We start from the raw sequence: 22,202 nt of genomic DNA on the forward strand, positions 1-22,202 counted from the left end.
GTCCTGCAAAACAACATTTATTTAACTTTGAGCGGATTGGCTAAAGCTTTGGTGACTCCTGTGCCTTCTTTACCACGAGGTCAAGCAATTCATAGAACACGCTTGTCATAAAGTGGCCCCGGTCTTCAAACTTGAACAATTCGGGACTCAGACCTTCAGCCACCTTGCTCTGTTCCTCTTCCCAAGATAGGAACGGGTCATCCGTGGAACCGAACTGCACAATGAAGCTGGCGTTAGCTCGTATTTTCTCCCACTCCCATGGTCGACTGTAGTAGCCGCTTGCCCTCTCGTTGGCGTCCCCGAGATCCGTGACGCAAGCAGACACCAACACAATGCCCTTGACCTTGTACGTCTCACAGTACCTCATGGCCGCTTCGGCCCCTGAACTGTGTCCGACAATAATGGTCGTCTCGTCACATTTGAGTTCATCATGCATGAACGGGATCCATGCGCTCTCCCGAGCTACGTACGGGTCCGGCATGCTCTTCAGTTCACAAGCAATACCTTTCTTGGTGAGCTCGTGGTACAGCCATCCATACCAATTGGCGTTGAATACCGCATCGCAGCCGTTCCCGGGTACTATCACCACCCGCGGGGACATCTATGGTCTGTTTAAGATAAGTAAAATGCGTTAGACAGAATCATCGCGTCGTTGTGAATCATGAACCATGCATTTAGTGATTTAGGTTGTGTGTGTGGTGGGTTGGGGTTGGGGTTGGGGTTGGGGGTGTATGCGTGCGTGGTGGGGGTGTGGGGGAGAGGGGCACCGATGGCCCAGTAGAATAAGCCGCTGCAATTGGCTGCGCAGGGTTTCATTCCCTAGGAGTGCCAGAAACATGTACTTCCCATGTACCCATGTGGGAAATCGAACCCGGGTCTTCGGCGTGACGAGCGAACAATTTAACCACTTGACTACCCCACCGCCCCTTCAGGCATAGGGAACATCAACAGTAACGTGTCGACATAAAGAAGGCGGAGGTTGGTTCGGAGTTAACATAGAACAAATGCGCACAGAACAAACAAAAGCATAAATGACATAGACGTAAATATATTGTTGCTGTAAAGACAAAATATTTTATGGATGACAACTTCTTTATTGTATTAAGATGCAACGTTTAGGTATAGATCCTTCCTTGTATCGCTGTTAAGCAAGAGTGACGTAAGACGGCACAGTACACGGTTCTATATATCCTTATTACCTACACCGTCGCAGCATTATAGAATGAAGAAGTCGTCCTCCATAAAATAAAATGCCTTTACTGTTCATTAACAACGTCTTAAAATGCCAAACAGTTTATAATGTTGAGGTTTTAAATATTAAATTTCAGAGATTTACCAATTATTTAACGCCGCACTCCACAATATACCAGTTGTGTGACGGCGGGCTGTAAGTAATCTGGACAAAATCAGTGACTGATATTACGAGCAACGGTAAAAATGGGTTTAAGATCGTGTTCAAGACTATTGCACTTATCTATCGTATTACATGTAAGTGAGTGTGTCTGTGTGTGAGGCGCTTGCTTGTTTGTTGTTTAACGCCGAACTCAGCAACATTCCAGCTATGTGACGGCGGTCTGTAAATAATCGAGTCTGGACCAGACAATCCGGTGATTGATATCATGAGCATCGATCCATGCAATTGGGATGAATGACGTGCATATACCAAGTCAGCGAGCCTGACCACCCGAGCCCGTCAGTCGCCTCTTCCGACAAGCATAGTCGCTTTTTACGGCAAGCATGGGTTGCTGCATGAAGACCTATTCTTTTCCCCGGGTTTTCACGGGTCATGAGGCGCTTGTACTAGTCTGGACTAATGTCGGTTATATAGTGTTAGCCCAATGAGATACCATTCCACAGTTTAAAATGGATACCCTTCTCAGGCAAGTTGACTGACTCCGGGCCGACAGTCCTTGTGTTATTCCTTTATGCCGAGTGCCAAGCAGGGTAACGCAAAGTACCATCTTTAAATGGGTACACGCCGTGATAAAACTGGAATATTGCTAAAAGCGGCGTTAACCACAACTCACTCACTCACTTTAAGTGGGTACAATGACATGCAATGAACCAAGTCACTGAGTCTGATCACACAATCCATTAAGTCGCGGCCTGTGAAGATCCGGGGTAGAATAGGTCTTCAGCAACCCATGCTTGCCGTAAAAGGCGACTATGCTTGTCGTAAAAGGCGACTAACGGGGTCGGCTGGTCAGGCTTGCTGACTTGGTTGATGCATGTCATCGATCCCAATTGCGTGGATCGATGCTCATGATGTCAATCACTGGATTGTCTGGCCCAGGCTCGATTATTTACAGACCGCCGTCATATAGCTGGAATACTGCTCTCACTCACTCATGGCATAGGACATAACGGGGCTAAAGGCATTCATTAAACAAAGAAGCATACAGCATACTTCCTGCACAGGGATGTAAGGGTACATATGTTTCCGTGTCCACATTAGATTATGTGAGTTTGTCACGCTTCGTAGAGTTTATAGTATTAGGTAATCTGAGTATGGAATAGTCCAGTTAAAAGTTTATAGGGAGTTTGAAATAACGAAATATTTTCAGTATGAATTTCTGTTGTTTTGCTTGCTTCTTATTCTTCATCCTCGATCTAAATTCCTCACAGATGATGCTTTACTACGGTAGTATAAAGATAACTTATACTGGTTGTTTTAGGAAATAAAGCGTGCGAGACGGTGCCTCAACCCAACATGCTGACTTGGCCTACTCCGCGGGGAGTCGTTGCGGCTCAATGATCACAAATGTTAGTCTGGGTTCAGAGTTAGTTGATGATGTGATATTTTGCTAGGTTGATCAATTCTGTTAGTCGGGGTATACTCCGTGAAACTGACGTTTGGTGGAAATGATAACAGTATAATATTATCCTCCCAATTCAGATCCGCTAGGTTGGAAAATGAGACAATCCGGGTACACACCATGTATGAGATGGGGTGGTGGGTCAACGTGACATTTGCCATGTCGCGGTCTGTTTAAGATCAGATCTGAATAGGGAGATAATGTTATACTTGGATCTTTTTCGCAAATGTCAGTTTCACCATGTTCACAGACCCGGTGGTTTCAGGGGAGAAGGTGAAAAGGGGTATTTCACCGGGGTATGTTGATACTCAAAGGCCCTGGTAGTTAATTAAACTGTTATACAAGTTTTAGAGAATTACAGCAATCATTGATCACACACTTAAACATTTATACATGAATAAATCGCAGAACAATGGAGTATACTAACAGTGAAAAGGTGTTGGGTGTTATTAATAATTCACATTAACAATATTATTTATTTCAATAGCTGTACATATTTTCATGTTCCTACCCAGTCTTGAGTACTGATGTGATGACCTTCCCTCTAGGCCGCCTCTGATGCCCCTGTAATAGATATACAAGGTCAAAGTTCATACCTTGAGCGAGAAGGTTAAAGTTCATAATCGGCAAAAAACATCTGCCAAATGTGTTTGCACATACATACGAAACACAACATACATAACATGGCTAAAAAATTTACATTTATGCGATTGAAAAAACAAACACATAAATAAGTAAGTAAATACAAATGAGGTGTTCTATGAACATTGATAATTATATTAAATGACATTGCTGATATAGCTGTAAATTGGTCGCGACAAGGCGTGTGAAAACGTGCGAATATCTTCGACCACGTGGAAATATTGTCTAGCCACGCCCATTCCGTTTAGAATTGCCGTACTGCACACCACACCACACACTACCACATCTATGTGTCACTGTCATGCAGTGAATTGTGTAGCAGTTGTTCTTTAAAGCTTACAATAACGACAGTGCGAACAACATAAAAATAGACAGCAATTAAATTGATTACCAGTCTCTGTTTGTAGTAAGATTCGTAGTACGCTTGTGTGTGAATGAAAACACATGCGCGCGCACCCGCCAATGTACAATGAATCTTGGGATACCTTGATGGACTGGCAAGTCCGCCATGATGAAACACGAAAATCGTAGAAAATATACTGGGTTTGCGGACTTTGGGTAAACTAGGGCGACGTTCTAGTGCTAGATTTAGACCTTCGGCAAAATGTATTGACACTATCGTTTGGTTTCAGTGTGGTAGAGTCCGCAATTGAGGGCTCTAACCGTCACTTTGTACGAAAACTTCCTTGAACAGGCTCATTAGCATATCTAGGGTGGCAAGATGAGCAAGGTATCGTTTAGGGCTCGGGCGCTGGACGCCACGAAGCCCATGCCTGTTTTCAGGGCGGATGAGATACCTGATCTACCTGATTTTGCAACGATCAACAGATCTGTACCTCTGATGCCGACTGGAATGGAAAAAGAAGAGGAAACGGTACGTTGCCTTTGTTTAGAGCAACCGGAATTTGTGATTGGCCGCCATCTTGGTGGCGCGCACTTTACCTAGATTCATTCGAAAGGGACATTAAGAGGCGATTGCGCTACTTATTGATGTTGTTGCTGCATTTCATGGATATCATTGTGTTCATGACTCTGAAAATATTGCCAAGAAACGTCCAGTCTTTGTCTGTGAGCATTATTTTGTCCCTAAGTCACGTGACATCAAGCGCCATATTTAGACAGTAGTGACGATATAATGCGAACTTGGTGTGTGTCAAAATTTCATCTCGTCGGAAAGTACAAAAGCTGACAGCATTCTCGGCTGTTGTGGACTACCTTTGTTATTTAGAACGATTTCTTATGGACAAATAAACTGAAATAACTCCACAGTTTACAAGTAAATCAAGTTTTGTCTTATCTGGGTCAAGGGAATCCCTGCATTATAAGGGGGATTCCCCCTTTTGAACTTCTGCCAAATATTTTGCAAATATTGCAGTGTCTTTAACACATTAAGACCTGTTAGTATTAAAAGCTCATTAGTTATCTTTTTCTTGTTTTTTATTTTCATAATTAGATCTATTTGCTGTAAACAAACAGTAATGGTTGATGCTTAACTTGTATGCCCATTCAATCATGTTGCACATTTTGGTGAATTGGTGTTCAATTTGTTACCCAGGGGCATGTATGTTGTAGCTTGAGAAAAAGATATATATTTTGTTGTGCACATCATGCTTGTAAAGGTACGATACACGTATATTACGACTTGAAAACACTGGATTGGTTCGATGTCAGTGTGACTGTTCTAATTGAAAACAGCTAACCATTTGGGACTGAATGTGTTTCAGTGTTCAATTTTAGAGTAATCCCTGGACTGCAGAAAGTATGGGATTATTTAATAAGCACCCCTGGCCTTTTGCAGATTTTAGACAATGGGTGCATACATTCACATTGGGATACCTGTTAGGACACACCTCGTAAAACATTTCTCAAGTTCATTCCCTTCATGTTAACAATACATTTGACATCTTTCAGACTAATTAAAGTATTCTTTTGACATGTTAAGCATCAATTCCATGATAATGTTTACCAGTTCATGCTCATATTTTAATGTTGGGTGGTGCTACTTATGATCATTGTGGCAGTGTTATATTCCAGAAGAGTGGATCAGGAGCAATAACATGATGTTGTCATTGCCATGCTTGACATTCATTAATTATGAACTTTCATCTTCACTTTTTTGACAGTTTAGTTGATATAGTTTAAAATCTGTATTAATTGGGGTATGTGTAACACTCTAAAATGGCTTTTTCATATTGTAAACAATTAATAGTATTCCTCACATTATATTTTCAAAATCATTCATTATTTAATAAACAAGTTAGCCACCGACTGATTAAAAAGCTTTCCATTTGAAGTACTACCCACCTCAAGGATGAGTATTGTTTTGTTAACAATCTTTAAAAATGCTGTGGTACATTTGTATTAGGAGAAACAATACAGGTCATAGATAAACACGGTTTGCGTTACACAATATTTCCAAATGCCCTCACCTCATTTTGTGAATCTCCTCATATCAGTATTTACTCAGTCCCTTTTGGCACGCCAGAAACCTATGATTGTGGGTTTGAATCCCGGTTCATCCCGATTATGTTTCTAGGTTTGTCAGCACCATACCTATTGCTCGTTGGTTTCACCTAAGTGGTAAATGTCTGAGACATGCATCACTTCGGGCTTTCCTCCCACTTTAAGCTGACATGCCGTGATATAACTGGAATACTGTTAAAAGCATCACAGTATTCACTCAGCCAGACAGTGCATACTAACAGTCACTGAGTCAGGAATGTCTTGGTTGTCTTTCTGTAGTTGAGCAAAAAATATACCTGGACTATTGTTAATTAATTTTAACTTCTAAGTTTTTGGTTACTTGACAACACATTGCTTATTACTATTAGCAATATGCTCTGTGTTAATTCAGCATGCTGCAGCAGCCTATAAAAGTTTGGGACATTTTCTGAAAATACAGACACTATTACAAAGAACTATTTCTTCACAACAAAAGAGTCTTTTCTTCACTTTTCAGTCTAGTAGTAGTAAGTTTTGCTAATTAAAGTTGCCTCATTGACACTAAGATCCAACTGAAAGTGATGTCAAGTGCCAGGTTTGAGCAAGTAAACTCAAAAAGTTATGGCACAGACTGCTAATACATCTGTAGATCTTTGATGGATATTAAGGTTAGTAATAAGTGATGGGTGTAAATTTAACTGTGACCTTTATGGTATCAAAGCAAGTGTTTAGTTTGCCCTCTGGTCATGTTAATGATACAGAGCATTCATCTCACTTTGTAGGTTTGTTCTGTCATTATATTTTTATTGAGAGAAAAGTGTTACTGCATTTGGTCTGATTGCTATGAAATACCAGTGTCTAAAATATATACCTGCCTGACAGCCTGACCATCTTTTTTGGTCCCAGGTTCTCAACTTTTACACTATGCACGTCTGTGAGAGTTCCATTTTGTAGATTTAGTTAATAAAATGAAGAATATGTACTAAGTTTACTTAAACCATGAGTGACATTTAGATAATGACCCATTATTAATATATATCGCAGAAAACATGCAATAAATTTGTTCATGTATGAGTCTAGATCAACAATCTGAATTATTCTCATCAGTAGTGTTTAGTCTGCATTGTTCAGTCCAGAGTATCGTCACGATATGGCTGAAATATTGCCGATGTGACGTTAAGCTTTAACTCACTCACTCACTCACTCAGTCCAGAGTAAGAGAAATCAGGACTGACAATGTTTTTTCCAGATTTGTCAGTCCATCTGTCTGATTTGAAGTTTATATGAATCTTAAACACTGCAATTTCAGTTTGTCGGGAACTATAAATTTTTGCAAAAGCACATCCAGAGGTTCCTTAAACGCTAAACATGGGTGTTACACTTGAAAATATTACTGATATTTAATGTTGATGTTCATTGTTGATAGTTGTTTGTAATGTTTGTCACATTTTTGCAAACTGATTGTCAAAACTCTTTGAAAGTGTATACCATTTTGTTCAGTGACCATATCCAAAACACATTCCTACCACATTTCGGTGATGGTACTGCATTATTAGACATACAGGCAAGAAACCTTGTTTACTCTTTCCAAGTTCAAAACTTTACAATGATTTAATACTGAACTGACCATAAGACTCCTAAGACTGTACAGACTCCTGTCAATGTCATAAGTTTATAAACTTAACTGCTAAATCATTGTTAGGATTTTCCACTTTTGAATGGCAACAAGTTGTTCAAATGATTCACCACAAGATCCTGTTCACCGAATGAAAACTTTTGTCTCACCAGCTTCCTATAAAAAAGCTAATTCATCAGGGAGATTAAATTTTTCTGACTGCTAGCCTTCATCATAGATTATGAAGCTTTGTGTAAATTTCTAATGCAGATGTAACAGACTTCTTTACTTGTATTTATTCATTGACATCTAGTGGCCAGGATTGTTCATACACTTATCAAATTATTGTTAAAAGAGCATCAACTACACATATGGACAGTAATTAGCACTCCCCTGTTGTCAGAAGCAAGCTTCCCCATGTTTGACAATATCCTTTTAATATCAATTGCTGCTCCAGGATCTTAGTTGCAAACCCATGATTCACTCCAAATATGATCCTTTGTCTACCAGAACCACCCCAGTGCACATGGCTTTGATAAAAGTGATAAAGTTGATCATTTGCATCATTTAGTGTTTTCTGAGCACACCAGTAGAACTGGTATACTGTTCAAAGCAGCTTTAAAGACTACAGTCACAATATCATGCCCCCTTAATGATCTTCGCCTTGAAGTCGAAGCGTTTGCTCACGCCAAAGGCTTTGGTTTTATTCCCATTTCTAGTATCCACTGCCATCATATAGCTGGAATGTAGCTAAAAGCTGTGTAAAACCTAACTTAGTCACACACCACAATGATCTAGTACACTTTCAGGGGTAGACACCGTGGGTCCTATCCAACTGGTCAGCAGTTCATTTGTGACTAGTGGTTTAATGTAAACAATGGCTAGATTTTAGTAGGAAAACAATTAGTCCAGTGTATGGCACCAAGAAGTATCACATTGGGCTATCAAGAAATATATTCTGGTAGTCCCAAAACCTTGAAAGGTGGACCACCCAACATGCGAAATGCTCTGCAATCGTCCCCCTTGGTAATTAGAGGGGCATGCACGCCGTGAAAATTTAACATTCAGACTGCAAATGGGGCAATCTGGAGGAAGAATTGAAGAACTTTTTCAAACAATGCTTGTTAAATTTTTAGCTGGATAAATGAATAGATAACAGTGACAAATTGACACGATTACGAAGTCAGAATGTCAAAATGTGTAAGCAAATTTATTGCTTCAATGTTCTAATTGATCCTTTGATTTAATCAGATTATCATAGACAATCGGTCACTCACATCGTACACCAATTAGAACTTTTTTATCCATGGGCCATAGGCCTACCGTTTGTGTTGTACACTGCTAGTCCCTCTGAAATTGTGGCCGTGGCTAACACCCTTTGGCAGCTGCATTTCTTGAGGTGTAGCAATACAGTAAGTAAGCGAATGTATACGTATCATAAAACATAGGTTATGATATGAAACACTGTACATATTTCAAAATACCTTTCCTCTTTCCCCTTCGATGACTTTTCTGGGACAAACAAAAGAGAAATGAACTTTGACAAATGTACATCTATTTTTTTAACAAATTATCAGTGAATCACATTGATGGTATTGATAAACATAATAAAATGGAAATAAATAATGTTAATCATTTACTTTTCGATCATTTTGATACAGAAATAAACCTTGTCTGAAGATACGGTATTCTTTCAGGAATGCTTTATTATTTATGTCAGTCAGGATACCTTAGCAACTTCAGAAGCATTGTGTTAAATTTTGGATATGTGTTGGGTGTTATTAGGAATAATGCATTGTAATCTGTGTTGTAGGACAGAGCAGTACTTCACAATACTATTGCAATATTTGTACATGTAATATCACAGTTTGTTTCGCTGTCACAATACTATTGCAATGGTAGAAACAAATGCCTCAAAAGCCACTCCAACCAAGGATCCGAGAAGTTCCTCTTGTAGACTGTCAAAACTTCCAAACTTAATCATAGATTGCAAGTCGACATCAACAGCAACATTCACTTGTCTTCGAAAAATTGAAAGTTGTTCCATCAACCAAATTTGAATTTCAGGACTTTGCTACACTGCAGCAGTATAAACAGTAAACTACATTTATAACAAACACACTTATAACAAACTGACGGATATAACAAACTGCTTTTTGGTCCTGTCCATTTGCTGTATATATATATGCTTATAAGGAACTACGGATATAATGAACTAAAACTAGTGATCCGATTGAACCGTAGTTTACTGTATATTTGTATTGAACTGTGGACAAGTGCTTTTCCTCATGGTTCTTTCTAGGCTGACAGACATGTTAGTGATGTGATCTTGAACACGACATAGAAGAATTAATGACCAATATACAATTCATTTTACACTAGTATTGAATGATTCATGAAAGGATCAAATATGGTTAAATAATATAATATTTGGATGGAAAATATGCTGCATAAGGTAAGAGCAAGCAAGATCAGATATCTAGGCCTATGTTTTAAAATATGAGACAAATCTTTCTAGATATTATGTACACCCACAAAGTGGCTTTGAGTTATAGGTATTAGTGATCTTGCCTGGAGTATATTTCTGTGAGCACTATACTAGCCTGTTGGACTGACTTGAAACATGCAGAGGTTTCCCCGCATGGATTCCAATGCATGGCAGACAGTTCTGTTCAAAGTGATTGTAGTGCTAAAACAATCTTTAATCCAATACCCGAACAATCTTACAAGTCATAACACTAAGATTGCTTTGTGAAATAAGAGCCAGGTCCCCAGCACTTAATGTTTGTCTTAGCAGCACTGAAATGTGTCCCCTTCTCAGTTGCTAATTGTGTAAGTGTTACCCAGTTCCTTTGTCAAAATGATGGGCATTATGTTTGATTCATTGTGTAAATGCCTGGTATGGGCCTGTAACGTTACACTTTTGGAAAGAATACACATACATACAGAGGATGTTTCAGTAGATATTTTTATAATAGCTGTGCGACCCATGAAGATCCATGTTAGAAAAGGTCTTCAGCAGCCCATGCATGTTGTAAGAGGCGACTAACAGGATTGGATGGTCAGACTCGCTGACTTGCTTGATGCAAGTCATCGTATCCCAGTTGCGTATATATATTGATGCTCATGATGTCAATCATTGGATTGTCTGGTCAAGATCAGATTATTTTACAGACCACCGTCACATAGTTGGTATTTTGTTGAATGTGGCATTAAACAACGAACAGACCAAACTCATTATGTTGGTTGTTTCTTGGTAATATTACCCTTGATCACTTGCTGTGCTGAGTTAGAGGCGTGCCAGAAACTTATGATCATGGGTTCATATTCCAGATTCTGCCTGATTTCAAGGTTTGTCAACACCCACAACCATAGGTTCTTCAAACTGATAGTATCAAACATCTATATCATTTCCGTCTTTTCTCCCACATCAAGCTGGTAGTGATATTACTGAAATGCTGTTCAGAGCAACATTCAACACATCTCACTCACTGTTGCTGGACAGCTGCATCATAAAGTAATATTCAGACTGAATTATTAAAAAAACAAGTTTTATTTGTCTGTCATTGGCTTTGATGATTGTGTGTTGCCTTTGGGATTTAAATAACAAAATCTATACCACAGGGTAGCGAATTTATTCTGTCACTACAACATTTAAGAAATCCTGTAGAAAAAGCAAATATTTATCAAGAATTGTAATTGGTTTATTAACAGGGATATTTATGATACTTTATTCATACAAATTGAATGAAAGTATTTGTTGACATGGTTGATTAGTGCCCAGGGTGCAGTTGTACAAAATGATCTTAGCGCTTATTTGACCAGTACCATAACATAGACTTCCTACAGCCCTGGCGCTATGGTTTTGTACAACCACACCCAGGGCCCACTTGCGCAAAGAAGAGGCGACTGACTGGATTGGGTGGTCAGGCTTGCTGATTTGGTTGATGCATGTCATCGTATCCCAATTGCGTGGATCGATGTTCATGATGTCAATCACTGGATTGTCTGGTCCAGACACGATTATGTACAGACGGCCGTAATATAGCTGGAATATTGCTGAGTGCGGCATTAAACAACAAATAAACAAAGCAATCTTCACTCTACAATGATCAAAACTCCTATACTCTTACATACACTTAAGATAGTTGTAGCACTAAGATTGCTTCATGCAAGTGGGCCCAGGGCTCTTGAGTTCCCCAGCAGTTAGACACAAGGTACCCATGAACTACCATTTATCCTGACAAGCACCAGTTCGCTAGTCCCCAGAACAGTGAAAATGACTAGTTTTCTTCCCAAATCTAGTTTCCTGACTGAGTTCCCAGTCAAAATGGTCAGTGGAGTAGGTGGGTTTAATTCAATGTGTTGACATAAGGACGACAATATAGGTTTTTGAAAGGATTTCTCAAATTGTCACTTTTATGGATTCATGTAACATTGTTAGTTGTGTCTTGGTGATATTTCTCCATCGTGTATCTTGAAGACCCATGCTTGCCATAAAAGGCGACTATGCTTGTCGTGAGAGGTGACTAACATGATAGTGTGGTCAGGCTCACTGACTTGGTTGATGCATGTCATCATATCCCAATTGCGTATATACCGATGCTCATGTAACAATCACTGGATTGTCTGATCCAGACTCAATTATTTACAGACCACCACCATATTTCTGGAATATTGCTGAGTGCAGTGTTAAACAACAAGCAGTATATTATATTGCATTTATTGTAACCTACATACAGCTACGCATTTTATTCTACCAGACTTAACCTAAACTTACATGATTGCAGGAGCACCATCTTCAGAGAGCCTTGTCCGCACAGCAGGTCTATGGGACATCCGAGGCACTGGTTATTCCTATACCTGAAGTGGAGGATATTGCCGAGAAGTATGACCAATATTACAAGCAGGACTTCAAACTGGGGAAGCAGTACATCCACATTCAGGGTAGGAATACCACATTCATGACAGTATCAAAGGGATTGTCCTGCTTGCCTTTGGCTGTTTGTCTCAGACAAATTGTCCCAGTTACCACAGATAATGACCTATCTGCTTTGGATGACTTAATTAATATGTCGCCAGTTCTCTCTTAGTTTACGATCTGATCTCACAGTGAATTCCTGAATATTTTATGTGAATTTTTAGCTAGCCTAACAAAATCAAGTGAGTTTATATTATGGCTTGCTTATCCAGCGTTAGCACCTGAATGCATTTTCTCAGAAATCACTGGACCAGTGAAGGTGAAATTTCATGTTTGTTCCCCTCAATGATGAGGTTAGAATCCAGGAATCACCTTCCTTTCTCTCTTCACTCTTTTGTTAAAAAGTTCTTTTTTAATAGTTCCTTTATTACCAAATTCAGAGGTATTTTTACAATTCAGTGCATTAATGTTAAACTAAGCATTTTCTTCTATATACTGGTTCTGTTAGCAAGAGGTTTTAAATCTGATTTTTCACTGTCGGCCAGGGGAGCTCTGTTTTGAAAAAACCTTTTTATCGTCTCGGCTCAAAATGGACTGGATGGACCCTCTTGTTTGAAATTGCCAGACTGGAAGCTGAACTTTAACATGACTTTCAAATTATTAGGATTTTACTGTGGTTTGGGGAAACAATTGAAATAATTGTATGGCAGACAAATGTTGAATTCCTTCGTAGGTATGTAACCCTAAGAATTTAAATTTTAAGTAAAGTAAAACTGTTGTGCAAAAAAATTGCAACAATGTTCTAAAATACTACGTTAATTCTTGCAAATATGGAAAGTTGGTTACTGGTTTCATATTTATTATATTTTTGGCCTCAGAAAGTATTTGAATAGTAGCAGTGCTGACAGCATCTTTTGTTATATGGTTCTTTGTTAACATTTTAGACTGTTGACTACATATCAAGGTGAGCTACAGTGAGCTGGCACTATTTTTCTTTGACATTCAAATAAGTAGTAACTGTTTTCTGAGTTTTATACATAGCAACCCCCATATCTTTGTCCTACTCACAAACGTTAAATGCACTTTTGAAAATGTCCTTCAACAATAATATTTTAACAAAATGAAAGACAAGGACTACTGCCCTCATTCAACTTAAGATGTGCATTGGTGGCCATTTTATCCTGTTGATCTTTTATAATTTTTGCTCTGAAATGTTGATCAACATCAATAGGAACATCAATAAATAACTGAAATACACTGACTGAAACATAAGTACAGTTCTTGCTAATGGTAAATGGACCCAGCAGAAATAGCTGTTGCTGTTTGCATGGTTAGGCAAGTTCTAACATCAAAAACATAAAGAAAAATGTACCATATCTGAAGCAAATCCTCATGTCCTGGAATATTTTCAAAGTAAAACCCTACTGAGTGACTTTGCAACTGACGACCTGGCTTTGTTTTCTGGCAGCGTTTGGTATGGACCAGGAGATACCGGACTATGACATGGACAGCGAAGACGAGGGCTGGCTCAATGAGCAGGCCAAGAAGATGGAGATCACGCCTCTCAAGTTTGAAGAGATGATGGATAGGTTGGAAAAGGGCAGTGGTCAGCAGGTTAGTGCTGATTATATGTTATTGATGAGAAGCTTTCCCTGTTTCTACCAGTTCATCAGTCCACATGATCTGGTTTTATTAAAGTTCAGAACAGCACACCTATTTTTAGTTACTCCCCACTTCGCCATGCATGTATGAAATAACCAATGAGGATTAGATTGTTACATTGGTGTTGTTGCTCATAATGTCAACCTTTAGTTTACTTAGTTGAGACATGGTTATTGGCAGATCACCGTGGTAATTGTATGTCTAAATACTGTTGACTGTGAAGTAAAACAACATTCACCTACTCATTCACTGTAACAATATTTTCCTGCCCTTTGGAGGGTCAGCTGTGGCTACTGGTCCACAAGGCTGATGCTAGTGAAAATCTGCAAGATCATCTTATTTTACCGTAATGAACCCATTTTCAATAAATCAGACAGGGATTTATCTAGACCAGTAAGAGGTTGACATTTGACCCCATGGCAGCAGTTCTTCTGAAAAAAAATGAATTGAAATTAAAAACCTTCCCAACTTATTTTAATATAGTTAACTCATTTTAGGGCCTTGCTTCATTGAGTATGTGACCAATAAACATAAAGATAAAGAGGCTTTAATGATCAGTTTTAGATTTTTGCAGAGAGTACATTGATAAATAAGACAATTTTGTCTCGTTCACCATACATATAATAATGTTGCATGATGTGTCATTGCAGGTGGTTACCCTCCAGGAAGCTAAGTTGTTACTGAAAGAGGATGATGACCTTATCATTGCTGTGTATGACTATTGGCTCAATAAAAGGTTACGCACAGTGAGTATTGAAAGGAACATTTCAGAAGCATTTTTATTATTATTATTTCTCATTCTTCTCTCCCCTCCTGCTGCCTCTCTTTCCCCTCCACCAAAGCATATGGGGGATAATATAGTCATCACCTCGTCTGTTCGTCCATCAGTCCGTCCACAATCATTTCTTTTCTGAAGTGGAGCCTTTTGCTATTTGCAGCTCTCTTTTTTTTCATTTTTATTATTACAAATTTGATTTTTCCCTGTTTCCATGGAAACAAGCTAGACTTAGCTCAAAAGGAGGTTGGTGTTGTTTCCAGAGCTGAACTAAAAAACTGTTCAACATTTTTCATCCAAACTTGGTACATGTATTAATCATGGGTTGAAGTGGTGCCTGTTGCTACTAACAATTAAAAAATGGTGCCTTTTGGTATTAAGGGATTTTTAGAATTACTTTTTTTCCATTTCCACGGCAACAACTTTGATGTTTACTCTGTTCATATTGGTGTGTATCTTGACAGAAATACAAAGTTCCGAATCCCAATTCCAGGGAATTGTTGTGATAGCTGAATAACCACCCTTGTCTACGGACAGAAAGATTAGATAGAAATTCTCTCATCAAGTTGGACTGAAGTAACAGATGATTTGTTCTTTCAATTTTGGGGAGGCTGGGATGGATTTGTCATCTTCTGATGACTCTTGTTTTTATCCCCCGCCCAACAAAGTTTTCATCAAACTTTGCAGGTCTGTCAGGTACATGCTGAACTGGTGCCTTTGGCTATTTAGAAATTTTAGAAATTTTTATTTTTTATGTTTCCATGGCAACAAGATGGACTTAGGTTCTGTAAGGGTAGGGTTCGTTTCTGGAGCATAACTCATAAACCGTTCAATATTTTTTCATCAAACTTTGCAGGTTTGTCAGGTACATGCTGAACTGGTGCCTTTTGCTATTTAGAAATTTTAGAATTTTTTTATTTTTTTACGTTTCCATGGCAGCAAGATGGACTTAGGTTCCAAACTCTTCTTTTTTTTTACAATTTCCATGACAAGTTCCACCTTGGTTAAAAAAGGTTAGATTTTGTTTAGATTTAATTATGTCATAAATTCTGCAACAGGGGCGGGGGATATAGCCACGTTAGTGGCAAACTCTTGTTGTTTTTACTTTTCAAGCACGACTTCAGGCAATATAATAAAATACTTTGTTCACTGTTTATGATTGCTGAAACAAATAACGAATCATGAAGAATAAAATGTTAACCCTTTACAGCAACAACCATTGATAGCAACTGTGAAGACAGAGAAGCGAGATGGGTCAACAACTAATAACCCATACGTGGCCTTCCGACGGAGAACTGAGAAGATGCAAACTAGAAAGGTACAGAGCTTACTGTTTTTTCTGGCCTTCAAGGAAGTATTGGTAATGAAGAGCTGATGCAAAAATTGTAAATACTACGCAATATTTGAATTAGGCACAAAAGGCAGTGAGTTCTTTTCATAATCCTAATGTTTAACGTTAAGGGCTGTCCAGTGACCGTAATTGTCACGATGAAGACCTCTTTGTCATCTCCTTGAGTCCAATACAATTCATTTCAGAATCGCAAAAATGATGAAGTCTCATACGAGAAAATGCTGAAACTCAGGAGGGACCTCAGTCGAGCAGTGTGAGTATCTATATATATATCAGAATCGATGACCATGAAACAAATTACACCACAGAGGGAAATTGTAATCTATGCTTGTGTATAACAAACAGTGACGATGGAAATCTCATACATTAAACGTCCAAATTTGAGAGATTCACTTGCTTATTCCAGTGAAACCTGATAATGGCGATACACTCACCACTACTTGGTGACTTTAAAAATATGCAACAGAATTGTCGATTATTCTTGACTTTGGGTTGAAGTTACACCCTAATTAATTACTATCATGTTTTTGATGACCGTAATCAGGGTCTAGATCAAGGGAGGTAACTCACAAAGGACAAAGGAAACTGGCACATGAAGTATGCAGACTACATACTTTGTACCACAATAAAGAAAACAACTGAATTGCTGAACCGATTCAAGCTCTCTAATCAAAATCAGATGAACAACTAATCAACTTAGAATTAGATTTAACACAGCATTCATCCTCATACCTGTCTTCTATTAAATTATGAATCAAAAGTCAACTATGAAAGACACTCGGGCAGATGTTATATAGCAGCTGAATGTTAGGAGGGCATTGCACAAATCACCATTGAAATAGGCAAATAATAAGACATTTGTTAGTTTTATGATGACCTAGAAAAATAAGTATCCTGGCCAGTAAAGATTCTGTTTTGGCCAATATTAAACTTAGTTGGCAACCATTTAATTTAAAAATTAACTTTGATCCCTGTAAATCTGAACTTCTTGGTCAAGTCATTTTGTTTCCAGGCCATCATGAAAGGTCTTTGACAATGATATGCAATGTAAAACATTATTCATTTGTTATTTTGTTTCTTTCTGATTTTGCAGTACATTGCTGGAGGTGATCAAGAGAAGGGAAAAGTCCAAGAAGGAGTTGCTTCAGTTAACGATCGAAGTTTTAGAGAAAAGGTGAGAAAGCATGTAACCTCGTGACCTGTCTAAGAATTCTACATTTTTCTTTGTATCAAGGAGTGAATACTCGAACATTCGGGTCTTCGGTTTAAATTTTTTCAACCTTTTCATTTTTCTACAGATCTTAAAAACATGTGACCTCGGTTTCTACTTTGTTGAAATGTAGTTTCTTGAGTGATATCAGTTTGCGATATGTATTATATGTATAATCTGAATCATTTGCTGCTGGTTGACATCTTCTGAAATATTTCATCCTTGCTTATACAGTGTAACTTTGTGTATTGCAGGTACCAAAGTGAAGATTTTGATGGCAAGTTGTTAGCTCATGCTGAAGCTGAACGGCATAAGCATCCGTCTTTCATTCCACCATTTAGTCTCTCAAAGTCTGGGGAGTGGGTCCAGGGGGTGAATGGGGTAAGTATTGAAACATTTACCATATTTGTATGTAAAATTAACTTGAAAAATTACAATGTTTTCATCATGCCTTCTTGATGAAGACTAAAGGCTCCCATATTTGTATTTTGTTCACAATGACAAATCACTTACTTTTTTTAACCTGCAACATGACTTGAAACAGCATTTGAAACTTCTCTCCGTCCTGCCTCAGTTTTTAAAAACGAGTTCATTTCAAAATCATTATGATTATTTGTTCCTTAATCTGGTTGATTTGAAATAATTTCCCCGGACCATTATAAAACTGTTTGTCGTTTAGAGACCATTTTACTTGGTTTGCTTCATTCCTAGGTGTTTACATGATTGATTTCAAGGAATATTTAGACATCTAAAATCAAAATGTGTGATTGTTTGTGTGTTAATGTAAAATGAGGCAAGCTGAATTCTGATCTCTCGGGACTATCGAAAATCATTGGATTCCAAAGACATGACCACGAAATTAGTTACTCATTTCATTCTTGATTTCCAGGATATTGCCCCCAAACCCAAGAAGCGAGCATATCGAAAACGGAAACAATCCCAGCAGCAACAGCATCATCACCATCACAACCACCATCATCAAACGTCCAACATTACCTCATCCCACTACAGCGAAGTGGACATCTTGCATCCAGATATAGACAGCTCTGATGATGATGGGCTTTCTCCTGTGAGTTGGCTGCCAGCATTAAGACTTCTATTTGTTATTACAAAAGATTTGGCCTAAAATTCAATGTAGATGGTCGGGGGCAGAAATACAATTTTTATACTGCTACTAATCACTGATACCGTGTGAAACAGAATGTTGTTATACCCCTGACCTAAAAGGGCGGGGATATATAGTTATGCCAAGGAATTCTGTCCGCCCGTCTTTCCAGGAGCCTTTTTCTTTGAGACTTATTACTTGAAAACCTCTTAATAGATACTTTTCAAACTTGGTTTGTTTTCAATATTTGGATTTTCTGAAAAAAATACAGCTATTTTCATTTTTTTACTTAGAATTTTTTAACTGAACCATTTGTGCGAACCTATAACATTAAAACTACTTCATGGATTCTTTTCCAATTGGGGGTACAGTTTACATACTAATAGGAGAGGTGCAGTGCAAAGTTTAATTTTGATAAGTGGATTTTCTGAGAAAATATTGCGTTTTTTTCATGTTTTGAACTTCAAAAATGTTTGAGTCAAAGTCGGGGGTATTAGTGAGCCCTGCTCACTTTTGTCTTGTTTTAACTGGGATTGAAATCAGGTTAATTAATTTTGTGATGCTGATTGATTTGTTGATAATTCTTTTATGCTTGAAATAAGTTATTATGAAATGTTATTAGCAACATTATCCTTTCTTTTCAGGGTATGTCTCCATCTGATCATGAAGATGAAAATGATCCTGATGGTCCATTTGCCTTCAAGAGAAGGAAACATTGTCATTATTTCACTGTAAGTATATTTGCCTGTTCTGTTGACACAATGTGGGCCTTGTACACACCTGACCTGACTCTAACTCAGGACATAAGTGCACAAATATGTCTACTTGAAGTTTGATTGTCGAAACAGTAAGATGTCAGATGGCAGTATGCTGCCAAAATATGAAAAGAGTAGGGGCAGGGATCCCTTCAACATATAAATATGGGGTCATTTTCAAAACTTATGGGGCCAGACTCTCGAGAGATCATATGATAAAACTTCAAAACCTGATATGCAGGTTATTTATGCACATTACCGCCCACAAGTAATATAGACTAGCAATAAAAATAATGTTTTGCATGGCTTCTCTATCAGATGTATTGTTAAGAATTGCAGCAACTATGTCTGATTAATATATTAAATCTCAACAGCTTGTTTCTCATCACTGCCGTTAGTATGTCTCTTCAAGGTGATCATTCTGAAATTAGCCTCTGTCATTGAATTTGATTTCACATGATTAATACAAAGCTGACTACTCATAGTATTTGTCACCGACAATCACATGAAATCACGAAACCTGGTTCGTTGAAAATTCCTATCTTTTTCAGTCTTTGATTTAGAAGTGTCACTATCAAGTGCACTATTTAAGTGCACGATGGAAGCATTCTGTGTTTCACTCACCTGTGTATCTGGGTCATTTGAAGCAGAAAAATGGTTTGCATTATCAGAAGACAGTTTAAGGTTTAAGAAGTTAAAATTGATCTGTCTCTGAACCATTTCTTTCTGACCGTTTTCATATTTTCCTGTTTGGCCATTTGTTGCGGTAATGAATCGATAAAAATCATCCATATGACTACTTTATTTGCAAAAATGTGACTTAGAGTATGTGATATCTTTTCTGTATGCTAAATAGAAGATCCCATGGATCCTACCTTGTTTTCCCCTTTGGTGGTCCCAAGACAAATACTTCCTTTAATTCCTCATACTTGTCATAAAAGCCAACTAAATTAACTGTGTACAGTGTGTAACCAGAGCAGAATACACTCAAGGCATCTGATCCTAGGGCCCATTCAACAAAGTGGTCATAGCGCTGACAAGCGTATCACCCATATTTGACATTGACTTACGACAGTCATAGTGCTATGGGGGCGGTCGGGTAGCCTAGTTGTTAAAGCGTTCGCTCGTCACGCCGAAGACCCGGGTTCGATTCCCGACATGGGTACAATGTGTGAAGCCCATTTCTGGTGCCCCCTGCCGTGATGTTTCTGGAATATTGCTAAAAGCGGTGTAAAACCATACTCATACTCCCGCATAGTGCTATGATTCCTTTTTGGATTTGGGCACTGGTCATAACTTGGGGGTCCAGCGCAATGTGTCACCAGGGCAGAGTACATCTAGCATCTCAGGCTTTGCCGATTACATCTCCAAAGCCACTGTCAAGGAGTAAAAGACCATCTATGATTCATATTAAGTGGTGACATGTAGCATGCCCTTCTACAACAAGGATAGCTGCTCATGCATCAACCCCTTGCGTAATTTAACATAAAATATTCTTTCTGCAGCCTCTCATGGGTCGTCAAGGCAACTGGTCCTGGTGTAGTCCTGATGAAGGTGGCCTTGGTGATAAAAAATACAGATATTCTCTCATGTCACTACCTCCTCCAAGAAACTGTGTTGGGTTCTCCCGGCGGCGAGTTGGTAGGGGTGGGCGGTAAGTTGACATGCTATAATAGACTAATCTGTTTGTCTGATTGGATTTTTGTGGTGAGGTATTTTGATTATTGAGTTGAGGAATTTGGATTATTAAGTTGCAGGAGTGTGGATAATTAAGTTGAGGACGATTTCATTAAGAATTCTAACCCAAAGTTCAGGGTTTGAGGCATAAATAATAGGTCCATGGTAAACAATTACTTGCACACTGTGACAAATAGAGGCTACATGTCACACCCAGAGCAGTGGTGACATAGCATAACACCACTGCGACAGGCTAATTTGCATATCCCTTGACCTGACTATTCTCTGCCAAACAGATTAGCCTATGCAGGTATTTTGGGGCGCTTTACATATTGTTTTGCATAATTATCTAGATATGCTACTACAACTGAGACAGTGAAGTGCATGACAATATATATTTATACATCAAAGTGACCATATTGCTAGCTCTCTGTAGGGCTGCAATGACAGCATGTGGGGCCATACAAACAATGTAAACAAATGATAACTACGCAAATGGAAATAGTTTTTCACATTTTAAGATATTTTCTCAGTGAACTTAACTATTCAATGACATATTTATCTAGATGTGTAGACTTGTCAAAAAAGAAACAGATGAAAAACATTTGCAATATCTTGAATGGACTGTATAAGATGGGACATTGTCACATGGCACTAGCCTGTTGCAGAGGCACTATGCTGGCTGCATGAAACTCTGGGTAGGAGAGTGGCTACTTGTATGGTGGGAAAACTCATGGTTACATTGGGTATGTTGATGTACACTGTTTAGGGAACAAAGGTTCACATCCAGTTTAATGTGGTTGGAATACATACTGAGATGGTACTGGAATGATTGATATTGCTATCATGATCATTTCTAATGGTCTTTTTTATAGGATGAGATGTTTTAGAAACATTTAGATGTTGGTCTGGCTGCTGATCGCGGAAAATGTGAAATATATTATGAAACTAGAGAGAAAAACAAATTGCCAGACAATGCTATCGGTCAGCTGTATCCTTTTCTAGTTCTACAATGTTGCATTTCTTTCATGTCCAGAGTCATTATGGACCGAGCGTATACACCCTGGGACGATGGCCTAGACAGACTCGACCTGGGTGATCCCTCACATTCACCTGAAGTGCTCGGTGAATATGTCACATATATACGGGAAAGAAAAATGTAAGTGCAACAAGGCTTCTTTTGGTATTTATTTTTTAAGCCCTTGATCCACAAGTCTTGGTGATATAGCAG

General features: G+C 38.5%; 2 protein-coding genes across 3 annotated transcripts in view; one reads left to right on the forward strand and one right to left on the reverse strand.

Annotated features, from left to right (window-relative positions):
- LOC124135966 (serine hydrolase RBBP9-like) lies at nt 1–3,986 on the reverse strand. Its single transcript, XM_046501700.2, has 3 exons — nt 3,850–3,986; nt 3,328–3,380; nt 1–608 (listed from the first exon to the last, which is right to left on the reverse strand). The coding sequence occupies exon 3, from the start codon at nt 599–601 to the stop codon at nt 41–43; it is 561 nt and encodes a 186-aa protein (XP_046357656.2). The 5' UTR covers nt 602–608; nt 3,328–3,380; nt 3,850–3,986; the 3' UTR covers nt 1–40.
- The window catches only part of LOC124135965 (enhancer of polycomb homolog 1-like), a 24,264-nt gene continuing 6,045 nt past the window's right edge, over nt 3,984–22,202 (forward strand). For both annotated transcript variants that reach the window (XM_046501698.2, XM_046501699.2), the window contains exons 1-12: nt 3,984–4,332; nt 12,306–12,462; nt 13,905–14,050; nt 14,749–14,844; nt 16,084–16,191; nt 16,410–16,477; nt 17,318–17,398; nt 17,689–17,815; nt 18,324–18,503; nt 19,184–19,270; nt 20,800–20,948; nt 22,008–22,130. In XM_046501698.2, the coding sequence (XP_046357654.1) occupies nt 4,180–4,332; nt 12,306–12,462; nt 13,905–14,050; nt 14,749–14,844; nt 16,084–16,191; nt 16,410–16,477; nt 17,318–17,398; nt 17,689–17,815; nt 18,324–18,503; nt 19,184–19,270; nt 20,800–20,948; nt 22,008–22,130 (1,475 nt within the window). In that variant the 5' untranslated portion in view covers nt 3,984–4,179. The remainder of the gene's footprint in view (nt 4,333–12,305; nt 12,463–13,904; nt 14,051–14,748; nt 14,845–16,083; nt 16,192–16,409; nt 16,478–17,317; nt 17,399–17,688; nt 17,816–18,323; nt 18,504–19,183; nt 19,271–20,799; nt 20,949–22,007; nt 22,131–22,202) is intronic.

Source organism: Haliotis rufescens, unplaced genomic scaffold (assembly GCF_023055435.1).
Source record: "Haliotis rufescens isolate VD_foot unplaced genomic scaffold, xgHalRufe1.0.p SCAF_4, whole genome shotgun sequence".
NCBI classification, from domain to species: Eukaryota; Metazoa; Mollusca; class Gastropoda; order Lepetellida; family Haliotidae; genus Haliotis; species Haliotis rufescens.

What these genes read in the sequence shown, in the direction of transcription:
- LOC124135966 (XM_046501700.2), bottom strand. Translation starts at nt 601, where the DNA reads ATGTCCCCGCGGGTGGTGATAGTACCCGGGAACGGCTGCGATGCGGTA.